The 15,825-nt window shown below is 41.2% G+C and overlaps 3 protein-coding genes across 3 annotated transcripts; all 3 read right to left on the bottom strand.

Moving 5' to 3' along the window:
- Positions 1 to 1,687: 1,687 nt before the first annotated feature.
- On the bottom strand, positions 1,688 to 3,873 carry LOC140759305 (cytochrome P450 81Q32-like). Its single transcript, XM_073095829.1, has 3 exons — positions 3,227 to 3,873; positions 2,776 to 3,097; positions 1,688 to 2,466 (listed from the first exon to the last, which is right to left on the bottom strand). Exons 1-3 carry the CDS (start codon positions 3,832 to 3,834, stop codon positions 1,843 to 1,845), a joined length of 1,554 nt encoding a protein of 517 aa, XP_072951930.1. The 5' UTR covers positions 3,835 to 3,873; the 3' UTR covers positions 1,688 to 1,842.
- Positions 3,874 to 9,028: 5,155 nt separating this feature from the next.
- Positions 9,029 to 9,604, bottom strand: LOC140759110 (isoflavone 3'-hydroxylase-like). The gene has a single exon (XM_073095583.1). The coding sequence runs from the start codon at positions 9,602 to 9,604 to the stop codon at positions 9,029 to 9,031; it is 576 nt and encodes a 191-aa protein (XP_072951684.1).
- A 2,954-nt stretch (positions 9,605 to 12,558) lies between these two features.
- Positions 12,559 to 15,750, bottom strand: LOC140758887 (cytochrome P450 81Q32-like). The gene is made up of 3 exons (XM_073095275.1): positions 14,098 to 15,750; positions 13,633 to 13,954; positions 12,559 to 13,301 (listed from the first exon to the last, which is right to left on the bottom strand). The coding sequence occupies exons 1-3, from the start codon at positions 14,700 to 14,702 to the stop codon at positions 12,681 to 12,683; spliced, it is 1,548 nt and encodes a 515-aa protein (XP_072951376.1). The 5' UTR covers positions 14,703 to 15,750; the 3' UTR covers positions 12,559 to 12,680.
- Positions 15,751 to 15,825: the final 75 nt, after the last annotated feature.

Raw genomic sequence — 15,825 nt, 5'->3', positions numbered from 1 at the left:
CTTGGAAGAACAGCTTGGCAACGCAAAAGCTTAGAGCAGGTCTCGGCAACATTTGATTCGAAGCAATTGTTCGACGACGCATATGGCTTGAAACCTAGACTAGACAGCTAAAAGCTCGGTGGAGCCTAAAGTGCCTCTGTATCTAGGGAGGGTTGGCCATTTGTCCAGCCCATATCTAGCCTTCAGGCTTATGAATGATAAAAGAAAAAAAATATATGAATTCCGTTTATTTTTTTTTAAAAAAAAGATAAGGGTTGAATTTGAATATTTTGAACACCTCCCTCAAACATCACAGCCTGTGAAATCTGGTGCATGGCTTTGGCAAAACTCGAGCACGATATGACAGAAGGTGGAGAAGATTGATTGATCTTCAATGGTCTTCAATCTCGGATGCCTGGTGATGATGATTCGGGAGGGAGGGGGAGGAGACCTTGGCCGATGGATGATTCGCCACAGAAGAGGCAGGCTATATCGAAAGTTAATGCAGGCATCTCAATGGTTGGGAATATGACAAATATCTCTCATTTGGGCCACACTAATCAACTAAAAGTCTGCAACAACTCGTGGAATGCCGGTCCCTTGCTTCTGCTAGTGTTAGGTCCTCCTTATATAGAATATAAAACGCTGATGGATAATTCAAACGGAGTTCACTGTTGACTTATGACATAATAATTAAGCTAAAAATAATATACCCTGTTTGATAATAGTAAAAGATATTACTGATCTACTATAGTTATCAAATTATTAACTAAATTAAAATAGTTTTTGTCAAGTAAATAGCCACGTAAATTTCTTTTAAATAAACCACTCTCAGATAAAGTAGTTCCCACAGCTTCTTTCGATTTGAACTTACTATTAATTTAGGATAACTTTATTAAGGGCAATAAAAAACTTTCTATCACAAGCGACTCTTTTAAACTATATTACTATGTACGTCTGAAAAAGCCATTTAATAAATTACTTCCACAGACAACAATTTATCTTAGACAACAATTTTTTTATGAATATTATTTGTATTCTAAAATGAGATTATTATGATGTTTAGCTATTATTTCAGAATAAAAAATTTTATTCCAGGCTAAAAAAGAAAAAGTTGTTCTAGTAATAAACGGGAGCTAAAAGTGATGATAATTTGATAAGTAAAAATATGGCTTAAATATATTTTATCACCCTCTACTTATCTCCAAAATTATTTTAACTCTCTATATTTTAAAAAATTTTAAATCAGCCTCTATACTTATAATCAAAACTCTCTATATTTCTATCAAACTTATTCAAAATAAAACTATACTATTTTCCAACCACAATGAACTAAAATTCCTATTAGACTGATTCACCAATTTAACGACATGTTTATTTGCCGGGCAAGGACTAAAAAAGTTGAAGCTCAAAAGACGGTGAAGTAATGCTGCAAGAGAAGCAGAACCTGAAGAGCTAAAGCTAATACATATTTTTCTGTGGGGTGTACTGAATTTTGTAAGTTGAAAATATTCTGTGTTTGATGTGGGTTGTAATGTTTAAACTGTTGGCTTGTCTATCTGAACGGTAGTGTAAGCTTTTTGTTTGGCAATGAAACAGAGCCTATATTGCTTTAAATAAAAAAAATTTATGGGGCTAATAAAACAAGGCAAGTCTGAGGTGAACAGCATTAGAGAAATGTTGAGGACTCAAATTACAACACCAACAATTCCATCCAAAATAGATGAAAGCCCACTATCTTTATTTATTTATTTCATTATAATGGAAAGCCAAAGATCTTACATGATCAACTCTAGACACATAGTGCTTTAACTAATAGAGGCACACAATCCATTCGACAAAATGTCCAAGCTAGCCTCAACTTCAATCTAGATCCTCCGCCGCGAGAACTCTCTCCATATTTTCTCTCGGCATATATATAGCTTCCAAAGCTACAGCTTTCGGCAACGTCAAACCCGACCCTTCACCCAAGTCCACAGCTTCATCTCCAACCCTCCTCCACTCAAAGCACTGCAACAGAGTACCCAACATAATCCCCACCTCTCTAATGGCGAGCGCTTCTCCTGGGCACCTCCTCCTCCCATTCCCGAATGCTATCATGTACTTCTCTCCCCCTTTCTTCTCCATGAACCTCTCAGGTCTGAACTCGTCGGGCTCGTCCCATGTGGCTGGGTCCCTATGGATGGAGTAGGCGTTGACCAATAGCATCGTGCCGCGTGGAATGTCATAGTTATTAAGAACAATGTCATCTCGTGATTCGTGCGGAACGAGCAGAGGCCCGCCGGGGTAGAGGCGAAGAGTCTCTTTTAGGATGTAATGCAGGTAGGGGAGATTGGAAAGGTTCGACTCATCTATAAGCCGTTCGTTTCCGACGTGAGTTTCAATCTCAGCTACCGCTTTGATGAGCGTGTGGGGATTGTTCAGCAAAAGGGACATTGCCCATTCGACCGTGTTGGATGTCGTGTCAGTTCCCGCCATTAGCAAACTCTACATATAAGTCATAATTTAGAGGTAATGCTTAAAAAAAAAGAGGGAAAAGTCATAATTTACAAGGATTTTTTCATTTCAGTCTTTATTTCAATTTACAATATATATATATTCTCATCATTTTTAATTTTGATCCTTACTTTTTCTTTTTTTTTCATTAAATCATAAAAAATATACTCTACTTGGGGTGTTTCTTAAGATTAATCAAATACTAAATATATGAGTGGCTTACGTGTTCTTTTTGGTATTTATTAGGGGGGGTCTTAGAAGATAGCAATAACCAAAATTAATGTAGGCGTTACTACTTACCATGCAAATCGATTTGATGGTTTGGTCGCTGTAGCTATCCGGTTCTGTTTCCCGTAACGATAGGAGATGATCTATCATCGTCTTCTTCTTTCTTTCTCCTTGGTTGTCCTTGTTCTCTTTCTTGTGCTCATCTACCAGTCTTTGGGAGAAGTCATCAATGACTGCGTTTAACCTCTTCATCGCCTTGTTCACCCCTTGAAACAACCCTAGGATGGGCAAGAAGTCCGACAGCGTCGTAGCGCCTCCCCTGCCAAAAATCTCCTCCACCACCTCCCTGAACTGCCTTGCGTCCTCCGAACCCTCCGCCGCTTCTCCGAAATACCTACGAAATCCACCATTCCGTAATAGACAAGATTGATAGATGAGCACAAGAGCGGCAGAGCATAGGTTCTTCAATTTCACTAAGAATGCCAAATTATGTTATTAATTAATAGGATTAAGTTAACGGTACCTCTTCCCCGCCATTATCCTCATCATCACATTCAGAGAAAGCTCAAACAACCTCGACTTCATCTCCACCTTGACGAACGTCGACCCCTGAGATCCGGCGATCTTCTTCCAGTTCAAGAGGAGGCCCCTGGCCATGTGGCGGACCTCGTCGGTCCGGGCACTCGAGGACAGGAGGAGGCGGTGGGTGGAGAGGAGCTCCACCGACGCGATGCGACGGATGTTGCGCCAATGCGACCCGTAGTTGGCGGTGCCGATGTTGGCATAGTTGGAGGCGATTTGCTTCTTGGAGGGCAACTGTACTCGGTTCGCGAAGGCGAGATCGTGGGTGGTGAAGCACTCCTCCGCTACGGCGCCGGAGTTGACGACGACGACGGGGCGGGAGCCGAAGCGGAGGAAGGTGATGGGGCCGTAGCGGGCGGAGATCCGGGCGAGGGTGTGGTGGAGGGGATTCTTGAACAGATAGAGGTGGCCTATGAAGGGAAGGGCAGGAGGACTCGGTGGGAGCTTCTTCTTCTTCTTCCTGTTGTTGTAGGTAAAGACGAAGAGCTTGATGAGGAAAAGGGCAGCAAACGAAAGGAGGATATTGAGGTAAGAGAAAGATATCTCCATTTTGGATAAAGGCCACTAGAATTAAGTTTTGATATGATATGGATCTCTCTGGTCACGCACCATTATTTATAGGATGATATATGATATATTTTAACGTCAGCACAAGGTCATCCAGAAGAAATATTTTAAGCATCCTTTAAAAGGTTGAGAGGAAGTAACTTTTTTTTTTTTTAAATTAAGATTGCATTAATCCGGGAAAAAAAAAGGAGAGGCGCCGAAAGTTACACGATAGTACCCAAAAGTGCCATAAGTATTACTGCACAAAATAGAGGTTTGCTGAGGCATCCTTGAACTTTCCAAAAGAAAAAAAAAAAAAGTTCTTTTTGGCCTGATTTGCTAAGTTGTTAGCAACCTGATTCATTAGATTCGCCAAAATTATGACATATAACTGGATTTACTTGTAAGAGTATAACGCAAGTTTTTATTATTATTATTTTTTGGATAGAACATTGTGTTATTTGTATTAAAAATTCACTTGGTTTTCGATGCAAGATCATTTTTTGTTTCTCTTGCGATATTTTTTTTTTCAATTTTCTAAATTTGAATTTTCTGTCATCTTCTTCATCATCATATTTTTCTATTGCTCTTTTTTCTTAATCTCTTAATCCTTTTTTATACAAGTTTTTAAATGTTCTCTAATTAATACAAATAAGATATTAATGGGAGATAATTGTGATATAATTATAATTAGTTAAATAACTAAAAATATAATTCTCTATGATTATTATTTATTCCATGTCAATTCCAATGGTTAAATATATAAGAGATTATTTTTTTAAATAAATATATTTTTTAAAATTTTAATTATGATTTTATCCAATTAATTTCATAATTTTTGGACATAAGATGATTATCTTTTAAATATATATATTTTAAAACTATGCATAATTGAAGTACAAAATTTGTTCTTTTAAAGTATAAATTTTATACTTAAACTACGAAATTCTGATTCTACGTAGATAAATTAAACTACAAAATTAGTCCTGCTGCATCTCCGTCAGTATTTGTGATGTCCTTATCCTAGGACTCTAAGTCCTTGGAAGAATAGTCCTTTGATACAAAGCTACAGACATTTGTTACACGTCTTCTTGAAAACATTATCTTTGTAGGGTCTCCACCTTTTTCTTCAAAAATAACAAGAGTGTTTTCTGAGGGTTGAAACCAAGATCTTGGGACATGGTACCTCGTCCACAAAGAGAACATATGAAACTATAATCCATTAGTCAATTATCATCTAGACTTAGGTACCCAACAAGCTGATAGAAACTATATGAGAATAACTTGCCATATATGCCCTAGTGAATGGTATGTGACCAAATATCTGCTGCACAAACAGACCATTTGTAACACCCGTAAAAAAAATAATAAAAAAAAAAATTTAAGCGCACGCGCCATGTGCGTGCACCCTAACCGCAGTGCACGCGCTTGGCGCATGCGCTGACTCCTTCTTCCCTCTCCCCCACCTCTCGCAGTTAGTTGCGAGAGGTGGGAGAGAAGGGCACCGGAGTGGAGTTAACTCCACTCCGTTGCCCTCTCCACCTCTTCTCTATTTAATCTCCACCCATTTCCCCCTCGAGTTCCTTCTTTTCGGAATCTTCTCTTCTTCGCTTTTCCCTACTCTCTTTTCTCTCCCGAGCCGCCGAAGTTTTCGTCACGGGCAGCGATTCACCGGAGCACCGGCAGCCAACCAAAACCCCTCACCTCGATCGTCAGGTTAGCCTTCATCCCCTCTTTATTTCAATTTGAAAATAGTCTAGTTAAGCATGCGTAATTAGGATTTTATTTTCGTCTGCTTTCACCGGAGAAATACGCCGACCGGCGACCTCGGGTCGACCACCCACCGGTTCGGAAAGTTTCCCTGTTTTCCCCCCTTGCTGTAGGTACCCAAATTGGGTACCCACGGGGCGCGAGGGAGGCGATGCCATGTCGCCTCCCACCACCGGGTTTCTTTGGCACCAGCGGCCACCACCGGCGGTGGTGGCCTCACTCGTCAACCTCGGCCGACCCACCTCTTCACTTGAAAGAGGTGGGTACCTGAGAAGAGGGCTTCGAGCCCACCTAGCTCTTAGTTGAAAACTCCATGGCCGCCGGCCATGGAGTTCCTCAACTCTTACCCTCCGGTCGCACTAGCCGGAGGTTCTATCCACTCCTGCGCCCAAGTCGAACTAGTCAACTTGGGGAGAAGTTGCTAAAGCCGGGGGGGAGGGGGGCTGCCGGTGACGAGGATCACCGGCAGCAACACCCCTCTCCTCTGTTTCTCCTTCTCTGTCAAGGAGACGAGGAGAGGGTGGAGGTTGGGCCCCCCCACCGCTCTCTCTCTCTCTGTGGGCTGTGGCGTGGGCTGCGTTGCAGCCCAAGTCCACAGTCCCCTTTTATTTTTTTTCTAAGGTCTCAGTGGAACGGGCTTTGGAGCCCAGTCCACCCCTTAGTTTCTGGTGGGCCCACCTCCTTACTTGTTGTCAGACTGGGCTCTGCAGCCCAGTCCACCATCTCACCCTGCTAGACTGGGCTCTTGAGCCCAGTCCATTACCTCTGGTCCAGTGGGCTGCAGGTAGGTCTGCAGCCCACTCTCTCACTCTCACTTAATTTGCTGGGCCTTGAACTCAGCCCAATCTTTAATATTTTTAACCCTAGTCTAATTAATTTTGAGTCTGTTATTTTTCTTAAATTCTGTTAGCTACCTAAATTGTAATTATTATAATTTTTCTCAACCATGTTATTAATAAAATTAGGGACTATACAAAATCAAAATAGTATTTGAATTTATTAGTCTTCTCAATTATCTTCACATTTACAATGTGAACGGCTCTAATGACCATTATTATTTTAATTAGGACAAATAATATCTCGGACCTAGAGAATCAAACTTAAATATGTACATAACAAGATGGTTAGTTTATAAATCCATTAATTTTATGTCTATTTTATTTATAAATTATTAGATTCAGCATTGTGCGGGAAGGATCTTGAAATTCAAGAAGAGCTGACTGATTAGGAGAGTAAGACGGATTCCAGAAATACCCAGGCGAGTAGAATTTTATAATAGTCTTTAAAAATGCATGCTTATGTCATATCTTATCTGTGATAGTTAAATGTCGTTTTCTTATGAAACTTATATGACATCTCATATTTGTATTTAATTACATGTCAGTTCTTACTTGTATTATTTATCACTTAATGCACATGTATGATAGACTCTATGATTGTTTATAATATCTGTTATTGTGATGATTATGTTAAATAAATAATAGAAGTCATGGCACCACGTGCACATATCGCTATTAGTCAAGTCCCAGTTAGGCAGTGCCCTTTTACCTACTCAACCCGGGGTTAGGGGTAGAGTGTATATTATATAGTATCATATTAGCGGCCTACACCAGAGGTCGGTAGCAGGTGGAGCTTTCAGGTGATTACACTGCCATAGTTGGAGACTTGACTAGTATGATATTAGAAAAGATGATTGAGAGGAAGGGATTGTAGTTCTAGCGGTACCCGAGGATGCAGGGTCAGGGCGTCTATTGAGCTGTGTGCTCTTACCAGCCGTATGTGATGATTTCGCTCTGTGCGATAATTACTAGAACGGTGTTGATGGGCCTACGACTGGGGTCCTTAGTCTGATGGCCACAGACAACCGGTCATATGCAGCGTCGCCAGGCATGTATGGGCGATAATACCGCTAGTTGTCTAGTCCCCCTCGATTTTTATGATGCTATGTGAGATATCTTATTGTGACTCGATTCTTGTGTGGATTTCTATGTAAAATAAGCTATAATGATGAAAGCAATTAAAAGTCATAATGTACATTTTTTCCTGACATGTTATGAGTTGCATTTTTACTTATCATATAATATTCTTAGATTATTATTATATTTTACTTGCTGGGCTCCGTGCTCACCGCCATTTTTGGTAAAAATATTTCAGAGATGATTATAGAGGATGCGGACATCGAGGAGTAGCAGATTCATTCCTTATTTTTAGCATTTGTTTATTCTATCATTTCAGTTGGACTTAGCCCCTACGAGGGTATTTATGTTTTAGCAAATTTGTGATGGACTTGTATTCCTAGAGGCTTGTTGAGGCCTATGATATTATAATTCAGGATTATTTGTTGGATTATTATGTATTTCTTGACTAATTCAGATACTTGGTGAGATTATTTCACTGACCGATCACGTGGGAATCACGTGGACATGCTCCACGTGAAGAACACGTGAATTTTTGGAAGTGGGTGTTTCACCATTGATCTCAGACGTAAAGCCATAAGATCGCGACTATGTCAAGCGATCAATTAACTCTAGACACGCTTCGTACTCACTTGGGTATCCTGATATTTTCTACCAACTATCATATGTTCTCTTTGTGAACCAAATACCATGTCCCAAGATCTTGGTTTCAACCCTCAGAAAACACTCTTGTTATTTTTGAAGAAAAAGGTGGAGACCCTACAAAGATAACGTTTTCAAGAAGACGTGTAACAAATGTCTGTGGCTTTGTATCAAAGGACTATTCTTCCAAGGACTTAGAGTCCTGGGATAAGGACATCACAAATACTAACGGAGATGCAGCAGGACTAATTTTGTAGTTTAATTTATTTATGTAGAATCAGAATTTCGTAGTTTAAGTATAAAATTTATACTTTAAGTACAAATTTCGTACTTATATTATAAAATTTCAATTATACATAGTTTTAAAAAATATATATTTAAAAAATAATCATCTTATATCCAAAAATTATAAAATTAATTAGATAAAATCTGTAACATCATGATTTAGAACTTTTGTATTCGAAGTTTCTTTAGATTCGAAATCTATCAACAGCTGAATGATTAATTCATAATTTAAGTATCAAATTTGTAGTTTAAGTATAAAATTCTATTTAAACTAATAATTTTTTAATCAAATTATTTGTTTTACTGTAGATAAATTTTAAATATAAAGAAACTCCAAATACAAAATTTCATAGATTATATCCAATTAGTTCATACTTTTTATTTTATTTTATGATAGATGCATATCTTTCAAAATACCTACGAAATCCACCATTCCGTATTACATTAAACGTTTAATAGACAAGATTGATATAGTATCAGACCAGTAGAGCATAGGTACTTCAATTTCACTAAGAATGCCAAATTATGTTATTAATTAATAGGATTAAGTTAACAGTACCTCTTCCCCTCCGTCATCCTCATCATCACATTAGAGAGAGCTCAAACAACTTCGACTTCAGCTCCACCTTGACGAACGTCGACCCCTGAGATCCGACGATCTTCTTCCAGTTCAAGAGGAGGCCCCTGGCCATGTGGCGGACCTCGTCGGTCCGGGCACTCGAGGACAGGAGGAGGCGGTGGGTGGAGAGGAGCTCCACCGCCGCGATGCGGCGGGTGTTGCGCCAATGCGACCCGTAGTTGGCGGTGCCGATGTTGGCATAGTTGAAGGTGGTATGCTTCTGGGAGGGTAAGTGTACCCGGTTGGCGAAGGCGACGTCATGGGTGGTGAAGCACTCCTCCGCTATGGCGCGGGAGTTGACGACGAGGACGGGACGGGAGCCGAAGCGGAGGAAGGTGATGGGGCCGTAGCGGGCGGAGATCCGCGCGAGGGTGTGGTGGAGGGGATTCTTGAACAGATAGAGGTGGCCTATGAAGGGAAGGGCAGGAGGACTCGGTGGGAGATTCTTCTGCCTGTCGTTGTTGGTAAAGAAGAAGAGCTTGATGAGGAAAAGGGCAGCAAATGAAAGGAGGATAGTGAGGTAAGAGAAAGATATCTCCATTTTGGATAAAGGCCGAAAGAATAAAGCTTTGATAAATCCTTGGGTGGAAAGTGTTCCTCTCAATCGTCGGGCTCTTTTAGTTAATCATCAGGTGTTGCCTCCTGGCGCCCAGGTTAGTGACCTGCTGAAGGGAGGCATCTGAATCAATCTCTTATCTCTTCCATTTTTGACTGCACTACTGCGACTTTGATCGGCTCGCTCCCGATCGGTCTTCCGGACAGCCCAGACTGCTGGTTCTAGGGGCCTACGCCGCAAGCTACCTCTAAAGCCAAGGCTTTTTACTTAGGGGTGGCAATCGGGTCGGGTTAAGCGGGTTCGGGTCGGGTCAGATTCGGGTCGGGTCAACATCTCCCTAACACGAACACGACCCGATTATTAAACGGGTTGTATTTAGTAAACACGAACACGACCCGTTTATTAAACGGGTAACACGACGACAACCCGTGTAACCCGTTTATTAAATGGGTCGGGTTAAAACAGCACAACCCGTGTAACCCGTTTAAAAAATGGGTCGTATTAACACGACCCGAATAATACAATAATATTTAATTATTTACTATTTAACCCCATATAAAAATTAATATTTACTAATTTACACTATATAAATAATACATTATACAATAATATCTTTTCAACTCAAAATTTATACAACCTAAAAATAATAATTATAAGTATTAAGCCATTAACCCTGCATTCAAACAGAATTTATTATACAATTGACTGGGCTAACACAAATAGAATATTTTATACAATAAACTCTCAGTTATACAAGCCATTAACCCACAAATCCTAACACAAATCCTTAATTACAACTATAAGTCGGTAACAAATCCAACTCCTCAATGATAGAGATCGGAGACTGACGGTGATGGCTTGGTAGATCGATCGACCGACAGCGACGACGATGGGGCGGGCAGGCAGGCGTGCAAGAAGGATGGCGATCCGTCGGATATCTAAGGAGAGAAGGGTGGCGGTGGAGGCGAGGCCTCGAGAGGGAGGATCAGAGAAGATCGAGCCTTAGGATTTCCGTCGGAAGTCTGAGGAGAGGCAAGGCTGCAAGAGAGTGGGAGGCCCGTCGGAGATGAGGAGAGAAGGCTGCGGTGGCGACGAGAGTTTGCCATTGGCGGCGGTGGAGGTGAGAGGGAGGAGGGGAAGAGATGATGAGATTTCGAAGAAGAAGGGATCTAATGGAAGAAGACCATTAAGCTAATCTAATGGAAGCAAGAGCTTACCGTTGTCTCCACTCTCCACCACCGCCGCGGCCATCATTGCCCTCTCGGTCGGTGCACCATTAAGCCGATCTAATGGAAGAAGACGACGAGGAGACGGCTGCGAGCATGGGTAAGGGCCAAGGGGCGACGACTGCGAGCATGGGTAAGGGCCAAGGGGCGACGGTTACGGGCATGGGTAAGGACCAAGGGGCGATGGTTGCGGGCATGGGTAAAGGCCGAGGTGCGACGGCTGCGGGATCGGGATTTGGCCGATTTGGGGACTCACTCAACTGGTGTTGAGTATTAGGGTTAGGGTTAAAAACTTTTATATATATATATATATATATATATATATATATATATATATATATATATATATATATATATGGCGGGTTTGCGGGTCGACCCGACCCGTTTACTTAAACAGGTTAAACGGGTCAAGCGGGTCAGTGGTATAAACCCGAACACGACCTGATTAATAATCGGGTTAGGCGGGTTGACCCATTTATGACCCGAACCCGATTAGACTAAACCCAAACCCGATTAACAGTTGGGTTGTCGTGTCGGATTATCGGGTCGGATCAATTTTTGCCACCCCTATTTTTACTCCTTTCTCCGTGGGCATTTGAAGTCTCTCTGGACTGGGTGGGCTAACATTTGGAAGCTCTCTCCCGCCTAAAGTCAGAATTTTTATTTGGAAGCTTCTGCATGGCAAGATTCCTACTAAGTTTCATTTGAATTTTGAAGTATCTCCACATCGATTTTGAGCCTTTATGCCCCCTGTTTCGTATAGAGGAAGAAAGGATATCTGACCTTTTCTTCTGATGCAGCTGTGCCTCAGAGGTGTGGGCCAACGTTCGGGAGATCTTGGGCTTCCAGCTCTCCGAGACTCTTCTTGTAAATTGGTTAGATGTGGTGGTTCTCTCTAATGGGGCCTCAATAAGCAATTTTAGGGCCATCATAGCCTCTCGCTGTGGATGATTTGAAAGCAAATGTGCAACTATCTGTTTGAGTATAGCCGGATTCATCCTCGCGACCCACAAGACCATTGCCTTGGCCAAGGAACGCAGTGAGGCCTATCAAGGATTTAGGCCTAATGCCAGCCCCTCTTCTTCTGCCAGGATGGTCCATCGGCGGGGGTAAAAATGGATCGAACACGTACTGAATAATGCTCGAACCACATTTGAATTTATATTTTTAGTCCGGTTACAAATTCAGATACGAATATTAGATGGATAGTAAAATTTGAAATCATATATTAACTAAAATGATAAGAATAATTTTCGAATAGAGGATCGAATCCTAAACGGATGTTGATCAAATTTTATTATAAATAATATTTTAGTTCAGAGAGGCCTATATTTATATATTAATTAAGTAACGATTATTTTCAACACTAATTTGCTAATCTTCTCTTCTTTTGTTCCAATAATTTATATTTATCAATAAAATCAAATTATTATTTTTTTTGCCATCGAAAAAGATATACTATTACTTTAATTATTTTCACTTCATCTCTCTTCTCTCCCTCAGCATTCATCCATTATAAATAGTATTTTAGTCATTTATCAAATTATCTCCAAAATTTATTATTATTTTATATTATATCAAATATAATTATTATACTGCCAGTTACAAACAAATACTATAATAACATAAATTGGTATGGTATAAGTTTTCTTATGCAAGATTAAGAAATAAGTACAATTAAGCTAGTATTATTTTAAGTAAACCAGAATCATGTAAAGCACTAAGTTAGAGACTCTTTATTAACTATATTGCCGGTACATACTGCTCAATTGTGCCTTTATTAACCTAGCTATGTGCACAACTCATCTGATAAAATACTCGACCCAGCATCAACTTCAATCTAGATACCCCATAAGAACTCTCGCCATGGTTTCTCTCGGCTTATACATAGCTTTCAAACGCATAGCTTTGGGCAGGCTCAAACCTGACCCTTCTCCCAAGTCCACAGCTTTGTCTCCAACCCTCTTCCACTCAAAGCACTGCAGCAGAGTACCCAACATAATCCCTACCTCTCTTATGGCGAGCCCTTCTCCTGGGCACCTCCTCCTTCCGTTCCCGAATGCTATCATATACTTCTCTTCCCCTTTATTCTCCTCGAACCTCTCAGGTCTGAACTTGTCGGGCTCGTCCCATGTGGCTAGGTCCCTGTGGATGGAGTAGGCGTTGACCAATAGCATCGTGCCGCGTGGGATGTCATAGTTATTCAGAACGATGTCGTCTCGTGATTCATGCGGGAGGAGTAGAGGTCCACCGGGGTAGAGGCGAAGAGTCTCTTTTAGAATGCAATGCAGGTAGGGGAGGTTGGAAAGATCCGACTCATCTATAAGCCGTTCGTTTCCGACGCGAGTTTTAATCTCGGCTGCCACTTTGGTGAGCGTGTGGGGATTGTTCAGCAAAAGGGATATTGCCCATTCGACCGTGTTAGATGTCGTGTCAGTTCCGGCCATCAACAAATTCTGCATATAAGTCATAATTTACAATCAATAATAAAAAAAAAAGTCATAATTTGGACGTAAGGATTAAAAAAAGGGAAAAATCATAATTTACAGGGATTTTTTCATTTCAGTCTTTATTTCAATTTACAATAAATATATCTTCCCATCACTTTTAATTTTAATCCTTACTTCTTTTTCTCATTAAATCATAAAAAATATACTCTACTTGGGGTGTTTCTTAAGATTAATCAAATACTAAATATATGAGTGGCTTACGTGTTCTTTTTGGTATTTATTAGGGGGGTCTTAGAAGATAGCAATAACCAAAATTAATGTAGGCGTTACTACTTACCATGCAAATAGATTTGATGGTTTGGTCGCTGTAGCTATCCGGTTCTGTTTCCCGTAACGATAGGAGATGATCTATAATCGTTTTCTTCTTTCTTTCTCCTTGGCTGTCCTTGTTCTCTTTCTTGTGCTCATCTACCAGTCTTTGGGAGAAGTCATCAATAACTGCGATTAACCTCTTCATCTCCTTGTTCACCCCTTGAAACAACCCTAGGATGGGCAAGAAGTCCGACAGCGTCGTAGCGCCTCCCATGCCAAAAATCTCCTCCACTACCTCCCTGAACCGCCTTGCGTCCTCCGAACCCTCCGCCGCTTCTCCGAAATATCTACGAAATCCACCATTCCGTATTAGATTAAACTTTTAATAGACAGGATTGATATTAGTATCAGAGCAGCAGAGCGTAGGTACTTCAATTTCACTAAGAATGCCAAATTATGTTATTAATTAATAGGATTAAGTTAACGGTACCTCTTCCCCGCCATCATCCTCATCATCACATTCAGAGAGAGCTCAAACAACCTCGACTTAAGCTCCACCCTGACGAACGTCGACCCCTGAGATCCGGCGATCTTCTTCCAGTTCAAGAGGAGGCCCCTGGCCATGTGGCGGACCTCTTCGGTCCGGGCGTTCGAGGACAGGAGGAGGCGGTGGGTGGAGAGGAGCGCCACCGCTGCGATGCGGCGGGCGTTGCGCCAATGCGGTCCGTAGTTGGCGGCGCCGATGGCATCATATTTGGAGGTGATTTGCTTCTTGGAGGGCAACTGTACTCGATTCGCGAAGGCGAGGTCGTGGGTGGTGAAGCACTCCTCCGCTACGGCGCCGGAGTTGACGACGACGACGGGGCGGGAGCCGAAGCGGAGGAAGGTGATGGGGCCGTAGCGGGCGGAGATCCGGGCGAGGGTGTGGTGGAGGGGATTCTTGAACAGATAGAGGTGGCCTATGAAGGGAAGGGCAGGAGGACTCGGTGGGAGCTTCTTCTTCCTGTTGTTGTTGGTAAAGAGGAATAGCTTGACGAGGAAAAGTAGAGCAGTAGAAAGGAGGATATTGAGGTAAGAGAAAAATAACTCTTCCATATCGGATAAAAGGCACTAGAATTAAGTTTTGATATGATATGGATAACTCTCTGGTCAAGCACAATTATTTATAGGATGATACATTTTAACGTCAGCACGTGCTCATCCAAGAAAAATATTTTAAGCATGCTGTGAAAGGGAGAGAGAGGAAGTAACTATTTATTTTTTTTTTCGTGTAAATTAAGATTGCATTAATCCGAGAAAAAGCGACGTGCTGAAAATTACACCATAGTACCCCGCACGCACATGTAAAGTGCCGGAAATTTACTGCACAAAATAGAGATTAGATAAGGCATCCCTGTTCCCTGAGCCTTTACCCCCAAAAATGAAAATAAAAAGGTCTTTCACCAAAATGATGAGATATAACTGGATTTTTTTTTTTGGGAAATAATTGGGACGTTCCGAAAATTGAGAGTTTATAGGTTAACTACGGGCTCAATATATAAGTTGAACAACTGAGTCAATTCTTTTAAAAAATAAGCTGTGATAGATTCAAATCATATGTATGTAACCCTCTCATAAAGTTTTTACTAAATACCAATCCTAAATCCTATATACAGGATAGAATTGAACACATGATATTTGTTACGAGTCGGTAGGATTTAACCATCAAACTACGGTCATGCATAACAAGGGTGATGTGATGCAATCGTGCATATGAACAGTCTTTTCTGGCAAATGAATAGTTGTTAAAATTAAATATGAATTCCGTTTATAAAAAAGAAGAAGATAAGGGTTTAATTTGAATATTTTGAACACCTCCCTCAAATGTGAAATCCGGAACAATGGCTTTGGCAAAACTCAGAGCACCATATGGCAGAAGGTGGAGAAGATTGATTGGTCTTCAATCTCGGATGCCTGGTGATGATGATTCGGGAGGGAGGGGGAGGAGACCTTGGCCGATGGATGATTCGCCACAGAAGAGGCAGGCTATATCGAAAGTTAATGCAGGCATCTCAACGGTTGGGAATATGACAAATATCTCTCATTTGGGCCACACTAATCAACTAAAAGTCTGCAACAACTCGTGGAATGCCGGTCCCTTGCTTCTGCTAGTGTTAGGTCCTCCTTATATAGAATATAAAATGCTGATGGATAATTCAAACGGAGTTCACTGTTGACT

This window comes from Typha angustifolia, chromosome 4 (assembly GCF_048772165.1).
Source record: "Typha angustifolia cultivar Huaian chromosome 4, ASM4877216v1, whole genome shotgun sequence".
Lineage (NCBI taxonomy): Eukaryota > Viridiplantae > Streptophyta > Magnoliopsida > Poales > Typhaceae > Typha > Typha angustifolia.
This window is presented reverse-complemented; position numbering and strand designations above follow the sequence as displayed.